Source organism: Pongo abelii, chromosome 1, assembly GCF_028885655.2.
Source record: "Pongo abelii isolate AG06213 chromosome 1, NHGRI_mPonAbe1-v2.0_pri, whole genome shotgun sequence".
Taxonomy (NCBI): Eukaryota; Metazoa; Chordata; class Mammalia; order Primates; family Hominidae; genus Pongo; species Pongo abelii.
Genome location: NC_071985.2, coordinates 178,046,646 through 178,061,150, shown reverse-complemented (window position 1 = coordinate 178,061,150; position 14,505 = coordinate 178,046,646). Strand labels below are relative to the sequence as shown.

The following is a 14,505-nucleotide window of genomic DNA, read 5'->3' as shown; positions in this document are numbered from 1 at the left end:
ATGAACCAAAGAATGAATGAATTAATAAATGACTGGAACAGAGGTCCCGAAACAAACCCATTGGCACATGGGCCTTTGATATTATTAAGCCAGCAAATACAAATAATAAGGAAAAGAGAGATTATTCAATAGAGGATCTAACAACAATTGGCTACCTATTTGGAAGAAAATAAAATTAAATCCCTATCTTTTCAAATATACAAAAATAAATTCTAAATGAATTAAAGGACTAAGTTAAAAAAACAAAAATATGAAAGTATAAAAAGAAAAAATATATTTTTATAAACTTGAGGTGGGAGAACATTATCTAAGCAAGTTAGAAAACTTTTAAGCCATCAAGGAAAAATTTGACTACATAAAAGTCTGAAACTTCTATATAGCAAAAGATACCATCAATAAAAATGAAAAGAAGCAAAATACTAGGAGAAAAGATTTACAAATATGCAAAATAGATACAGCATTGATAAGCTTAATATAAAAATAATTCCAAACACGTCACTCAAAGAGACCTAAATAAACTAGGTCAATTCACAGAAGAAATAAAAATAACCAATAATCATATGACAAAATGCTCAAGTTCACAAGAAATCAGAGTATTACATATTAAATAATAAAATACCATTTTTTGTCCATCATATTGGAAAATTAAAGATTGAAAATATTTAGCACTAATGAGACTATTATGAAACGGGTTTGTGGGAGTACAGACGGGCAAAAGCTTTTTAGAAAGACATTTAGCACTGTCAATTATAATTTTAAAACAAATACACAGTTGACCCTTGAACAAACAAGCTTGAACTGCATGGGTTCACTTACATGCAGATTTTTTGAACAAAATGAGGACTGAAAATACAATATTCCTGGGATGCAAAATCTGCATATATGAAGGTTGACTTTTCATATACATGAGTTCTGCGGGGCTGACTACAGGATTTGAGTATAGACAGATTCTGGTATACCCAAAATCCTGGAACCAATCCCTCAGTATACCAAGGAATGACTGTAATCTTTAACTCAGAAATCTCACTCTCTAGGAATTGATCTTTCAGAAATAGTTGCACGTACATAAAGACATATTTATAAGGAACGCTCTCTATAATAGCAAAAACATAGAAATAATCCAATGCCCATTAATAAGTGTCTGCATCATGGTATACCATTTGCAGAAATATACCACTTGCAGTCATTAAAAACACTGATAGTACTAACCTGGAAAGATGACCATGATATTATGTTAAATGAAAATATACAACCAGGTATAGCTTGATAATTTAGGTTTAGGAGAAAAAGAGAAAGAGAGAAAGAACATGCATAGATTTATATAAATTCAGGGAAAAGCCAGAAAGGCATGTGTTAAACTGGTAACTGTTACCTAGGTATGTGTGTGGGGATCAGGAAGAAGGATGAGCAACAACTTTCATTTCTTGTTTTGTATAGGTGTTTTTAACTGGTGGGCTTGTGAGTGATATTTTTTCCTAGTATTTTTAAATTCCAAAGTTGTACTCAGACTTAATAATATGGCCTAAATTTATTCTGGGACACAGCCACCTTAACTGGTCAGAAATCCAGCACGTGTGAATTTTAATTATACCTGTCTCCTACAAAAGTCCACACCTTTGGAATCTCTCCAATGCCTGAGTGTTACTATCCCCTCAATACAACCTAAACAATATAATTCTGTGTCAACTGCAGCAGATAACACAATTGTTCTGAAAAATGGTCTGACCTTATGGAAAAATCTTGCAAGACTCTTTAACTTTAGCACATTTGATAATAATGAGGGCTATGCCCAGATTCCCATCTATCTATCCTGAGCCAGTTTTCATCCAAGTAGGATAGAAATTTGGGAGTGCTCTGTATTTTTTTTTAAACCCTGGATCTAAAGAGGTTTTTCTTTGGTTTTGCTTCTTAAATTGTTATATATTATCTTCCAAGTCAATGAAGTCATTTCCAACATACTTGATCTATTGAATGGGGATCACAAGGACAGTTCAACAACCTAATTAACTTCCAGGGAAGGAAGAGGAGGCTTCTGCATCAGTGTCTGTGATCTGGCAGACATCTGATCTTTAGGATAAACACTGGGTGGCAAGAAAGAGTCAATCTATTACTACACCATCAGTCTCTCTCCTTGAGCATTGCTATTTCCTTCACCCAGAGAGGGACCAATAGGAATTGATTAGTCACGGTTTCACAGAAATAACTGCAACTGTAAGCACAATCTGTAACACCTGGGTGCATTATTTTAACACATTATTTTCTGTACTGATCAAATTACAGCAGATAGCGCAGTGTCTTATTCATGCCAAGTACGTAATAGTTTTTAACTGAATGATTAATTAGGGAAAAGAATAAAGTGCTCTCAGCAACAAACAGGTCAACAGTGTCTGAAAAATTAAAGATTAGTTATTCCCCTAACTATGAGGTTATGTTTTGAGAAAATGAAGTTGATATGAACACTGCACCTGATGTTTCTAAGCTCCCATGTTATAGCCATTTGTTATCTAGAAGTTTTTGTAACACCAAAAAGCTTACTAAACAACTTTGTTAATATTTTTATTTGTGCCTGAGTTTATGAAGTAAATTCTGATTTTATATAATCATTTAACTGAGCCATAAAATTGTTATGCATATATATACTTGCCACATATAGCAACCAACTTTAAACAGTAAGATAATTTCATGTAACCATTACAAATTAAGAGAAAAATACCATAGGTAAACAAAAAATAGTGAGGAAAAAAACTCTACATAGCAATTTGGTTATAATTAGGAGTAAACATTTCTTCGGTTATCAGGACCGTGGAATCTGCTCCTCTAAAGATGAACCTTTAACATTTAACTTGGCATGTCCAGACCGTATCCTCTGGCTGTACACCAACTCAAGTGAAATGAATTTCCACAGTGAGCATATACAGTAGTTTAACTTACCCCAAGTTCTATATCTTCTGAATGGAGCTTGGCTTGGATTGCTGCAAATCCACCTAATTCTCCAAACTGAGAAGAAAAAGGGCACACATTAATTTAATTTATTTTTCTCTTTAATTTTTTTATTTTGAAAAATTTCTATTGGTACATAGTAGGTGTATATGTTTATGGGGCACATGAGATGTTTTGATACAGGCATACAATGTGAAATAAGCACATCATGGAGAATGGGGTATCCATCCCCTCAAGCATTTATCCTTTGAGTTACAAACAATCTAATTACATTATTTAAGTTATTTAAAAATATACAATTAAGTTATTATTGACTGCAGTCATCCTATTGTACTACACATATTAATTTTAAAATATTATATATTAATAATTTAAGCAAGGAACTAAAGCTAAAATTCTACTTTATCGTTGTGCTCTGTAACATTGGTCTTGAGAGAATCCTTGCACTGATCCTTCTAATGCTCCTGTGGCATACTGCAGATAGTACTAAGCCCAAAAGCTGATGTTTACCTGCTAGTATTGTACATACAAAAAAAGGGAGAAAATACGAAATCCACTTCTTAAAGCATTTTTTAATTATTCTCTGCAGCTGCCATTTGCTTAATATACCAAACTCTAAGATGTCTCATTAGAAAATTGAAAATATACTACATGACAATATTAACAAGTCATATACCTTATTTACCAAATCCACAACCCATCCATGAGGCTCCTATGAGAAAAGAAAAACAAAATTGAGATGGCAATATAAAAGCTTCCCCATTAACCCTTACATTTCTTTTATTCTAAATGAAAAGTTAGGAGAAAAATTATAAAAGTTTGGAAACTATTTTCAAAGTTTTTTCCCAAATCCTTCCTAACATGTCTTTAATATTACTGCATATGATTTTGGGAGTCTATAAGTCTGCATTTTGATGGAACTGCCACAATGTGGAGCATCTCTGCATTTTTGGATAGCTGAGATCAGTTGTTTAAGCTCTCCAACATACAGGATAACTTGAGTTAAATTCTCCAAAAAAGTTTTATTTTAGAAATTAAAACTTAATTATTAACATAAGAAGTAGTAAATCAGCAGAGATTAAAATTTTTAGTCCCAGTTAGATCATTAATTAATGCTCTTAAGCAAACTCTATTTTCTCCTCTTTTTCTTTTCTTTTTGAGCATTCACTGTTCTAGGGACTAGACACAGAACAGTGACTACGAAGAGATGTTGCACCTGCTTTTATGAAGCTCATTCTAGCAGGGTCAACAAAACCAAGCAGAGCATCATATACAGAAGACAATTCAAATTGTGCTAAGTCCCACAAAAGCAAAAACAAAAAGGCCTCAAAAGAAAAATAGGACCTTCCTCTACTTGGGGTGGTGGTCATGAAAGACTTCTCTGAAAACATAATCTTTAAAGGACGAGACAGATGTAGCCGTTTAAAGAACAGTCCAGGCAGAGAGGCTAAAATGGCAAAGGTCCTGATGGGGGATGGCAGAAAAGACTCTGCTGTGTTTAAAAAACTCTCCCAGCTGGGACATGGTGAGCCAGGAGTGGCAGAGATGAGGTTGTACAGAGAGGCAAAGAATGTAGATCATGGAGACACTTACAGACCATGATTAGAAAGCAAGCAACAGAAGCATTTTCAGCAAAAGAATGTTTTATATTTTAAGGTCACTCTTGCAGTTCTGTGAAGAATGGAATGGAATGGATGAATGGGAGAATGAGACATAGTCAGACACAACCAGTCAGAAGGCCAGTGCAGTGTCTAGATAGTTCACAGCTGTGTGTGGAGAAGGATGGCAGCAGAAGGGGGAGAGAGAGGTCAAATGGAGACATATTAGAGATTAAATCAAAGGACTTGTTTATGGTCTGGTTATTCTTTATTCAAGGAATGAATCCTGGCTGACTCCTATGTTTCTGGCTTGAGCATCTAGATAGATGATGATGTTATTTACTAAAAAGGAGAATAAAGGCTGGAGAGGCAAAATGAAATTCCATTTCAGACACACTAAGTTTGAGAACTCTGTATGGCAACCAAAAGGAGATAACTGACTCTTCAAGTCTGGTATACTCAGAGAAGAGGTTTGGACCACAGAGATATAAACTGGAGGGCCATCGGCATAAATATGACATTTAAATCCATTAGAGAAAGTGTAGTGAATAAAGAAAGGAAGCGCTGAAGAACAAAACCGGATAGAGGTGAAGGAGTCAACAGAGGAAACACAGCTTGGGGGCAAGCAGAAACACAAGGCACTGCAGTATCCTGAAAGCCAAGCAAGAAATATCTCCAAGAAGGGAGCAACTGGGGTCAGTGCTGTTGATGGGGGTCAAGGGACATTTCTTTCCAACCTGGGAACATGGAGGGGTGCTGGTGTCTTAACGAGAATTATTTCAGCAGATGGTGGATGAAGGCAGAATGGAATGTCCTGAAAAGTTAGTAGACTTCTGTCTAAGTATCCTAAATGGTTCTCCAGCTAAAAATAACACTACTGGATAAAAACACTAAAATATAATATTTTAAAACATATAGCTGAGTTGACAAAAAAAAAAAGCTCAGAAGCTTAAAACAAAGAGAAAGCAGGAATCCTGTGAGGCAGGCAGGAAGGCTCTGAAGTCAGCTTCACCCACAAGCAGCTGCAGAGCCCTGGTGACCGTTGAGTGTCCATTTGCAGGAGAAAAAGGACACCAAGCCCAGGTGGGACAGGGTGACTCAAGAAGGAAATGCAACACAAAGCTGGAACTAAAGGGCTACATCCTTGGTGTCAGATGAACTGAAATAGATTTACCTGTGGAAAGGGAAAATAAGGATGCCTACAGGGAGAAAAAAATTCTCCAAGAATTCATAACCACAGAATTGCCCTCATATGGCTTTACTGCTCAAATTCACACGGACGTTATGGTCTGAAAAATCTTAAGCTGATAATTTATTCTAAAATGGTCACAAACTGTAGTGCTTCCAGGCACCTACCAAAAAGTACATCCTTTTTGGAAGAAAGAACGTGCAACTTAGGCCTCAAACTGCCCCCTCCTAGATTAAATGCTAAGAAATATGAGTTCACAGAAAAATGAACAAACAAATAAATATAAATATACTTCCATACACCTACATACACACACAAAGCAAGTGAGTAAAAGCCAGCAGAATCAGACTTGCAGATATCAGGCACAGAATATAAAGTAAGCATTAAACAAATTAGGGCTTGAAAATATGAGTTAAGAACATGAGACAATACAAAATTAAACAGTCAAAAAAACAAAATTTATATAAATGAAAAATTCAGTAACCGAAATAAAACACTTAAATAAACAAGTTAAACAGCAGAGTAGATACAAATAAAAAAAAAAATCCGTGAATTGTACTACTATAGATCTGGAAAAAAGTTATCACAATTGCAACACAAGGAGACAAAAAAATGGAAAATGTGAAAAGGAGTTAAGGGACACAGAGGACAGAATGAGTCAGTCTAACATGTATCCAATCAAGTTTCAGAAGAAGAGAGACTAATGGGGAAGAGGGAATATTTTAAAAGATAAAGGCTGAGAAATTTCCAGAATTGATGTAAGACATTAACCCTAGATTCAGAAGCCCAATGAATCTTAAGCAAAATAAATAAAAAGAATACCATGGTTAATCACATTAGAATCAAATTTACAAACATTAAAGAGAAAGAAAAGATTTCAAAATACAGCCATGGAGGAAAGACAGACTTCTAATAAAAGAACCACAGTCAGATCAATAGCCAACTTCTCCACAGCAATAATCAAAGCCACAAGACAGTGAAATGGTATCTTTAATATTCTGAGAGAAAAGAAATACCATCTAGACTTTTGAACCCAGTGAAAATACATACTTCAAGGAATGGGAAATAAAGTAAAGTTCAGGCCATCAAAAACCAAGACTTACCCAAAAACAGAACCCTACTAAAGGATTCTTTATAGAATGCACTATCAACTTTACTGGGTAAAAAATGATAGGAGGGGACTAAGACAATGCACCAGTAAAATAAAGAGGTAATGAATCATTTAAGAGGGGAGCGAGCACATGCAACATTCTAAGGTCTTTATGTACTGCTCAAGGAGGAGAAAGATACTAGTGAAATTTAGATTTTGTTTACTAAGTTAACATTTTAGGATAACCACTGGAAGAATAACTGAGAGGGAGGACATGGAATCTTCAGGAGGTCTGGTTGGGAAGGGGAGCAGAGGACCATACAGAGGGATATGATATTAAAGGCAGAATATTTAAAGATGGGAAATACTAGATCACGTTGCATACAAGAATAACAATTCCAATAGTGAGGGAAAAATTGAGGATACCAAAGAAAAAATAGAAAGCTGAAGGAGGAATATGCTTGACAAGGCAAGACAAGAGGGGATCTAGAGGAGAGAGAATTCCTTTGTGGTAATGAGAGGAAACACAAAGACGGCACCTTTCTGGGTCTCAGTGGATGCATACGTAAAGTGAAAAAAAGAGAATGAACATCTGCTGAGCGCTCACTAGAGTGAACCACCATGTTCAGTATTTCTATGTATATTTGTCACTTGATCTTCACAACGCATCTGAAGAGAAGAGTTTAGCATTTGGGGAGGCAGTACCGCATATGGTTAAAGAACATAGACTAGCTGCCTGCATGGGTTCTCCCTGTAACTAGGTATGTGGACTTGGGCAAGTACTTCACTTCTGTCTGTTTCAGTTCTCACCTATGAAATGGGGGTAAAAATAGTACCCAACTCAAAGAGCCGTTGTGGAGATTAAATTCCAAAGTACATATTCACTGTCCTTTCTGCTCAGCTTTTTCCTTCTCTCTGGGGAACTGTCTGACTCCCCAAGGTGGCAATAACTACCCCTTCCCCTGGATTCTATGCACAGTACATATTATTATAATTCCCCCTACTATTTATCACGCTGTCATTTTTTTGTTTTCGTATTTCCTCCACCATACTACAAGCTAGTAATCACATCTTATTACTGTTTATATTAAAAGACAGGACTGTGTACTTATGTTTATATCTCAGACTTAGAATAATGCCAGACACGTAGTAAATGTTAAATAAATGATTGCTGACCTAAACCTCTGCTTCCACTAAAGCAATGAACAAGTTTTCTATTGATTAAACTCAACTTCTTTCAACTGTTTCTGAAACCAAACAGTGTTTTAACTAAAGGACCGTTTAGATTATGTACGTCTTGTGAGTATACTCTTATTGGCAGACTGTAATCTTTTGATATAAAATATACTGGTTCCAGGCCTGAAAAAGCAAGTTTTAATGCATATGAAGTTCAAAAGAAAATTATATATGAAATTAAGTACTAGATTATTTTTTCTAGGTACAATTAATCATTTTAAATGCTATAGTCTCTCAACTCTCTCTAAGAAACTGGAACACCAATTAAACTGGGGTTCTGATAATCTAATAGATGACACTAAAGACATTTCTCATTTTACTAAACATCATTTCAAACCTATAAAATTCTTCATGATATTAGTTAAGAGCTATGGAAAAATTATGCACTATCTGAAAAAAAAGTAGGCAATTTTATGAGCCAGATGCAATATTTGTCATTTTTCAGATTGTTTTAATCCTCCCATGTAACTTGTCTTTTTTATAGCACAGAAAATCTTCTTTTTCAACACATTTTTCTATAAAAAGATGAAACTAAACGATGTTTACCTTTTGGAAAGTCGATACAGGTGAAACAGCAAACATATTTCCCTCTCCAAATACTTCTGCCCAATTCCTTTGAGACACTTTCATTCTGTTTTTAAAATGGTATTCATTATCAGGGTTGAAAGCCTAGATTCAAAGAGAACAGAAAAACATTATTATCTATTTCTATAGCAACACATATTAGCATTAGAAAAGAAGATAAAAATATAGCCTTGGACTCCCCTCATTAATGGGATCTTTCAAGAATACACCGAAAGCATACGCCTTAGCTAGTGCAGAGGTGCTAAGAATTAATATGCTGTTCTCCTGTCCTGTTCAGTGCTCACTGTGAAGGAAGAGGAGGAGGTAACAGGATAAGAGGTCTGACTCAAGGCAGTGTGATGCCAATGCCCCAAGTGTGCTAGGGCTACCAGGGATGAGATGAGGAACAGAGGCACTGAAGGCAGAAGTCAGGAGGGGAAAATATGAGGGTCCCTTCTTCATGCAGCTACCGTTACCTATTGGGGGAAAAGGCCAGAAACCAAACTACATCTACATGAACACTCCATATGAAAGTATTTAAGACATGAATAATCAGGGAGAGGTAAGAGAAAGGCATTTAATCATTCTATAAGTTGAAAAACCCATTAAAATTAGAAAAGTACTTCTTTCAAACTGAGAACACAAAATGGTTGCTCTGCTTTTAAAATAAAGACAAAGGATCCTAATAGCTAATATCCTTAATGATAAAATCATTATCGCTCATTATTAATTACAAGTCAGAGAACAGCAAGTATTTTAAACAAAATCAAAACATAAAGTACTTAATTTTAGAGATACTATACCATTGTAAGCACACCCAGGAGACCAATGGGAATTGGATCTTGTTTTATTCTCTCTGCGACCAGTTCTATTAATAGCATCAACATGTTGTAAATTCCTTCATGAATTTCAGTACCCCACTTGTGAACAGCACTTGATGTCAGGAGCTATAAAAACATAAAGGGCAGTCTAGAGTCTAACTTGAAAAAAGAAAATAAATCTACAGTTTATCAGGTCCATCTCAAATAACTGAGAGATTATGATGAAAATACTTTTTTATGCAGATGATTGGCTTTTAAAAGACCCATAGCTGTAGTTCATCTACTTGCCCATTTATTTCAAAGTCAATATAGAGTTTTGCTTTTGAATTTTAAATCTCTTGCATGAAAGCACTTTGTTTAAAAGAAAAATTTTATTTGGTCCTCTACTTTTCATAATTACAAGGGTAGGTCAAATGGTGCAGAGCAAGGTGAAAACCTGAGATCAATTCCAGTATTACTGTTTTCTAGCTGTGTGGCCTTGAACAAATTCACCTGAGTTCTCAAAGGCTCAGTTCTCTTATCTCCAAAGAGGCATAACTCCTACCCACTTCATACAAATGTCATGAGGATTAAAAGATATAACAAATATGAAAGCATTTTATAAATGGTAAGGCATTATTAATATATCTTGATGGCTGGCTGTCCATATTAATATTTCTGGAACCTAAGAAATGAATGCTGTATTGCATGGATTCTAACATACATATCCTTTTAATATTTTTTAACATCTCAGAAATACGATAATTTTTTTTTCTACCTGTTGACTAGATGACAGCAGGACTCAGAATGTGAAAAAAAATCTTAGAAATAACAGTTTATTTGGCTTACATTTTCCTTTTGGTATGTACAAAATAATATTTAATTTTTTAATTGTTTAAGCAAATCTAAATTAGCTCTAAGTTTTAGGACATTAAACTGTTTACTTTGTAGCTATGTTTCCTAAACATAAAACATCAAATATAAAACAATGGTACGAATCTTATAATTAGATACCTTCTTAGATTCCTTAAAAAGTAGAGAAATTGAATGCCCTTAATTCTCAGTCTTCTGGTCTTTGGGGAAGTGTAGAACAAGTGCCAGAACAAGAAATGAAAAATCAAAGGATTTCACTTAAATTGGTATGGTGGTTTCATGTTTTTGTAAGATTTTTCAAAGGGAAAATACTATGCAACAAAAATTTCATCTTGGCCTCACTGAGAACCTCTTTAAAAAGAGTAGGCTGGAAGAGCCCAAACTGTAATAGCTGCAGAGAAAAACCTCGGTTCCAGGTTTTTAAAATACTAATTAGCCGCACTATTTGCTCAAATTAGCAAAAGTCATAAGACTGATTATATGTAAACCAATGAGTTACTATTTTTTGCAGAATTTTTTTTGCCTGACTATATATTCCTCCTATAGTTAAAAATTAAATAATAAAGCAAAACAAAGCAGAGATTACCAATTAAGAAGCTTCAAGTGACTACAAAATAAAAATGTATGTGGATTAAGCAGCAATCCCTCTGGCACCATTCCATCTGCTCATTTTTCACTTTGAAAATGCAATTCTGCCTACATTCTAGAAGAGATAGGGAAAAGGCAGGCAGTACCTTGTGGAGAAGATGCACACAAGGTTTAAACATAACCATGCACTACGGTCAAACCTGAATTATCTTCTCTGCCTGAATATACTAGTAAAAAATCCAGGCTAGCCTGAAGGTAAAAGGTGAAGAAGGTGGAAATGACAACAAAGCTCCTTTGTGCACCTTATTCATGTAATCACATATCATTCATACCCTTACTTCTAAAAGAAAACGTGTGACAGCTCATGAGAAAAGCCTGGGGAATTGGGGAGAGGGATGGTCATCGAACCGGGAAACACAGCTATGGAAGTAGTACCAATTATATCAAATCCTACTGAGTTTTCTGAGACAAGCCTAAAGGCACACAGAACTCTAGCTCTTCTGATTTAATAAAAGAAAGTATGCCTAATTGACGGGGAGGAGAACCTTTTTAATAGCTCTAAAGTGCAAGAGAATTTAACATTTTTACCTTAACAAAACTGAATAACATAAGGCACGGTACCTTTGTACTCACAGTTTTACAGAAAAACGACCAACCATGTGACCATTTATTATACTGCTCCTAACAGCTGAAGGCATGAGACAAAACAGTTTTCTGAAGTATCTCTGTACAGAGTTAGAGTATTATATTCCAAATATGCAACTTGCTGGTGAATGGACTGGATACAGGGATTTCTGGATCTGGAGATCCTCAACCTTGAATAAGTCCTTTTCCACAATTCTGAATACACTTTTCCTTTTAAGTTTACGCATCCACTGTGATGTGTGTCACAGTATGTTACAATATAACAATTTTGCTATTTTTATTTTACTTTTTTAAAATTTTGTAGAGACAGGGGTCTCACTATGTTGTCCAGGCTGGTCTTAAACTCCTGGCCTCAAGATGTCCTCCCGCTTTTGGCCTCCCAAAGTGCTGGGATTATAGTGTGAAGCACTGGGCCTAGCCAATTTTGGATTTTTTAAAAGTTGCTATAATTCTTAAAAGCTTAAAATTATTTTAAACTACAAACTGATAGATGAGCTAATCTAAAATGAAGATAAATCTTGATTTCATATAATCTTTGCCCAAATGACAATTTGAAAAGATTTCTCCATTTTTTAAAAAATGAAGCTACTTTTGCTTCTAAAATGAATTATATATTTTTTTTAAGGCTTGAACCAAGGGAGATTCTGCCTACCAAAATGCAACTGGGAATAACTATTTGCAAATGAACTCTTTGTTTTACTGGGTCTCTTTTTTTTTTTTTTTTTTTTTGAGACGGAGTCTCGCACTGTCATGCGGGCTGGAGTGCAATGGTGTGATCTCGGCTCACTGCAATCTCCACTTCCCGGGTTCAACAGATTCTCCTGCCTCAGCCTCCTGAGTAGCTGGGATTATAGGTGCCCAACACCAGGCCCAGCTAATTTTTTGCATTTTTAGTGGAGATGGCATTTCAGTGTGTTGGCCAGGCTGGTCTTGAACTCCTAACCTGGTGATCTGCCTGCCTTGGCCTCCCAAAGTGCTGGGATTACAGGCGTGAGCAACTGCACCCAGCCTTACTGGGTCTTAAGATAAATGCAAACATTACCCATCTGAAGTTCTAGTGACTTATTTAGATATTGGAGAAAAATGGATGTCAAAATCCAGAAGTTAAGCCAGCAAAAGAATCATTCATTGAAACTTTTCTGAGCTCTTTCTATGAGCCAGTCACTTAGTTATATGCTGGGGGAAACGGCAGTACATTAACAGACACAGTCCTTGCTCTAATGAGGATTCAAGGCTCATCTGCTAAAAAGGGAGGCTGATTCAGTCTGTTTTTAGAAACACAATTCTTGTGATCTCCCATTCCCACTGTTAAGAAACACTGTTTTCTAAGAGATGTGACCCGAATGGAAGCAGGCATATCACTCTGGCTCTAATAGAGATGGTGCCTTATGCATGCTATTCTGTCAGTGAGAATACCTAGTCAATCTTTCAGTAGTTTAAAATGTCTTCTCCTGTCTCACACACTTAAAACGGCTCATATTTTGATAAGTATATACTGTCTTTCTAAGTGCCACAAGTCTTTGTTTACTAATATATGCAATATCCTAGTATAATTAAGTCTTAATCTATTCTTTAGCAATTAAATAGTAGGAAGTATTTATTATTAATAAAAGTTATATTTAACCAAAGACATACAGACAATATAAAAGAAGTAAATCATTCATAAGTCCCAAATTCAGAGTTCCGTTTTTCACTGAGGATTCCTCAGTTGAACAAGATTCATAAACTGGTCTTATACATAAAAAACTAAAAACAAAAAGCTTCTCTTCCTTCAACCCCCCACCCTGCCACCCCGACACACACAAAATATCACATCAGCACATTTTTCTTACCTTTTTAAATGCTTCAGGCATACACCTATCCATAAACCTTCTACAATTCTCATCAGACTCGGAAAGACCTTAGTAAAATGAATGAAATAATATACTTTATTTAGGTCAGACTCAGAAAGACCTTAGTAAAATGAATGAAATAATACACTTTATTTAGGTCTTTGGTAGTTCGTAAAAATCATATACATCATTCTAAATTCATACATATGGAACTATGTCATAGGAACCTTATTCTTACGAAATTATTAAAAGTAGAATATATACCTTTGATGAAGGAAAGGCTGAGAAATAACTATAGCATTAGATTAAATAAATACCAATTGAACTGAAATGGTTGAACTTACATTTCCATGTCAGAGTAACTTCAATGATCTGATTAAATAGCTAATAAAACACCAACAGCAGCTACTTACTAGCCATTATTATTTCCCTAAAAAGTTCTATAGAAACACAAATATTTTCTAATCCCAGAACTTTGGGAGGCTGAGGCAAGAGGATCACTTGAGCCCAAGGGTTTGAGACCAGCCTGGGCAACACAGTGAAACCCCGTCCCTACAAAAAATAAAAAGCTGGGTGTGGTGGTGCTTGCCTGTTGTCCCAGCTACTTGGGGGGCTGAGGTGGGAGGATCACTTGAGCCTGGGAGGTTGAGGCTGCAGTGAGCCATGACTACGCCATTGCACTACAGGCTGAGCAACCCTGTCTCAAAATCCAAAAACAAAAACAAACAAACAAAAAAAAACCCACACAAATATTTGCAATAAATGCCTAAATTACTCTTCTTCCCTAAAACAAACCAATGAACTCCATTACACAGATTTGTGTCTGGCACAATTCACATAGTAAGTGATAAATACTTGCTAAGTGAATGAATAAATTCCCTGTAAAATCATCTTTTGGAAAAAGTACATTTCTTTATTAAACTCAATAATAGGTTTTGCTTATCATTGGGAATACTGCTAAACACACTCCTTTTTTTCAGACCCACTGCCTAGCATAGTACCTAGATCCTAACAGGCGCTCAATAAATGCTACTGCTGAGAAGCCAGTCAGAAATACACCATATTCTGGCCATATTCAATTCATAACTGAATTCAATATGAAAAATAAGTTATTTTCTCTTTTTTTAGTACCCGTGTTCATACTGACACC

At 35.5% G+C, this 14,505-nt stretch overlaps 1 protein-coding gene across 6 annotated transcripts in view; it reads right to left on the bottom strand.

Moving 5' to 3' along the window:
* USP24 (ubiquitin specific peptidase 24) overlaps positions 1 to 14,505 on the bottom strand; it is a 147,482-nt gene that overhangs the window by 95,418 nt on the left and 37,559 nt on the right. For all 6 annotated transcript variants that reach the window (XM_063712227.1, XM_009249820.3, XM_063712228.1 and 3 more), the window contains 5 exons: positions 13,356 to 13,423; positions 9,421 to 9,564; positions 8,600 to 8,722; positions 3,617 to 3,652; positions 2,932 to 2,997 (listed from right to left, as the gene is read on the bottom strand). In XM_063712227.1, coding sequence (XP_063568297.1) covers positions 2,932 to 2,997; positions 3,617 to 3,652; positions 8,600 to 8,722; positions 9,421 to 9,564; positions 13,356 to 13,423 — 437 coding nt within the window. The remainder of the gene's footprint in view (positions 1 to 2,931; positions 2,998 to 3,616; positions 3,653 to 8,599; positions 8,723 to 9,420; positions 9,565 to 13,355; positions 13,424 to 14,505) is intronic.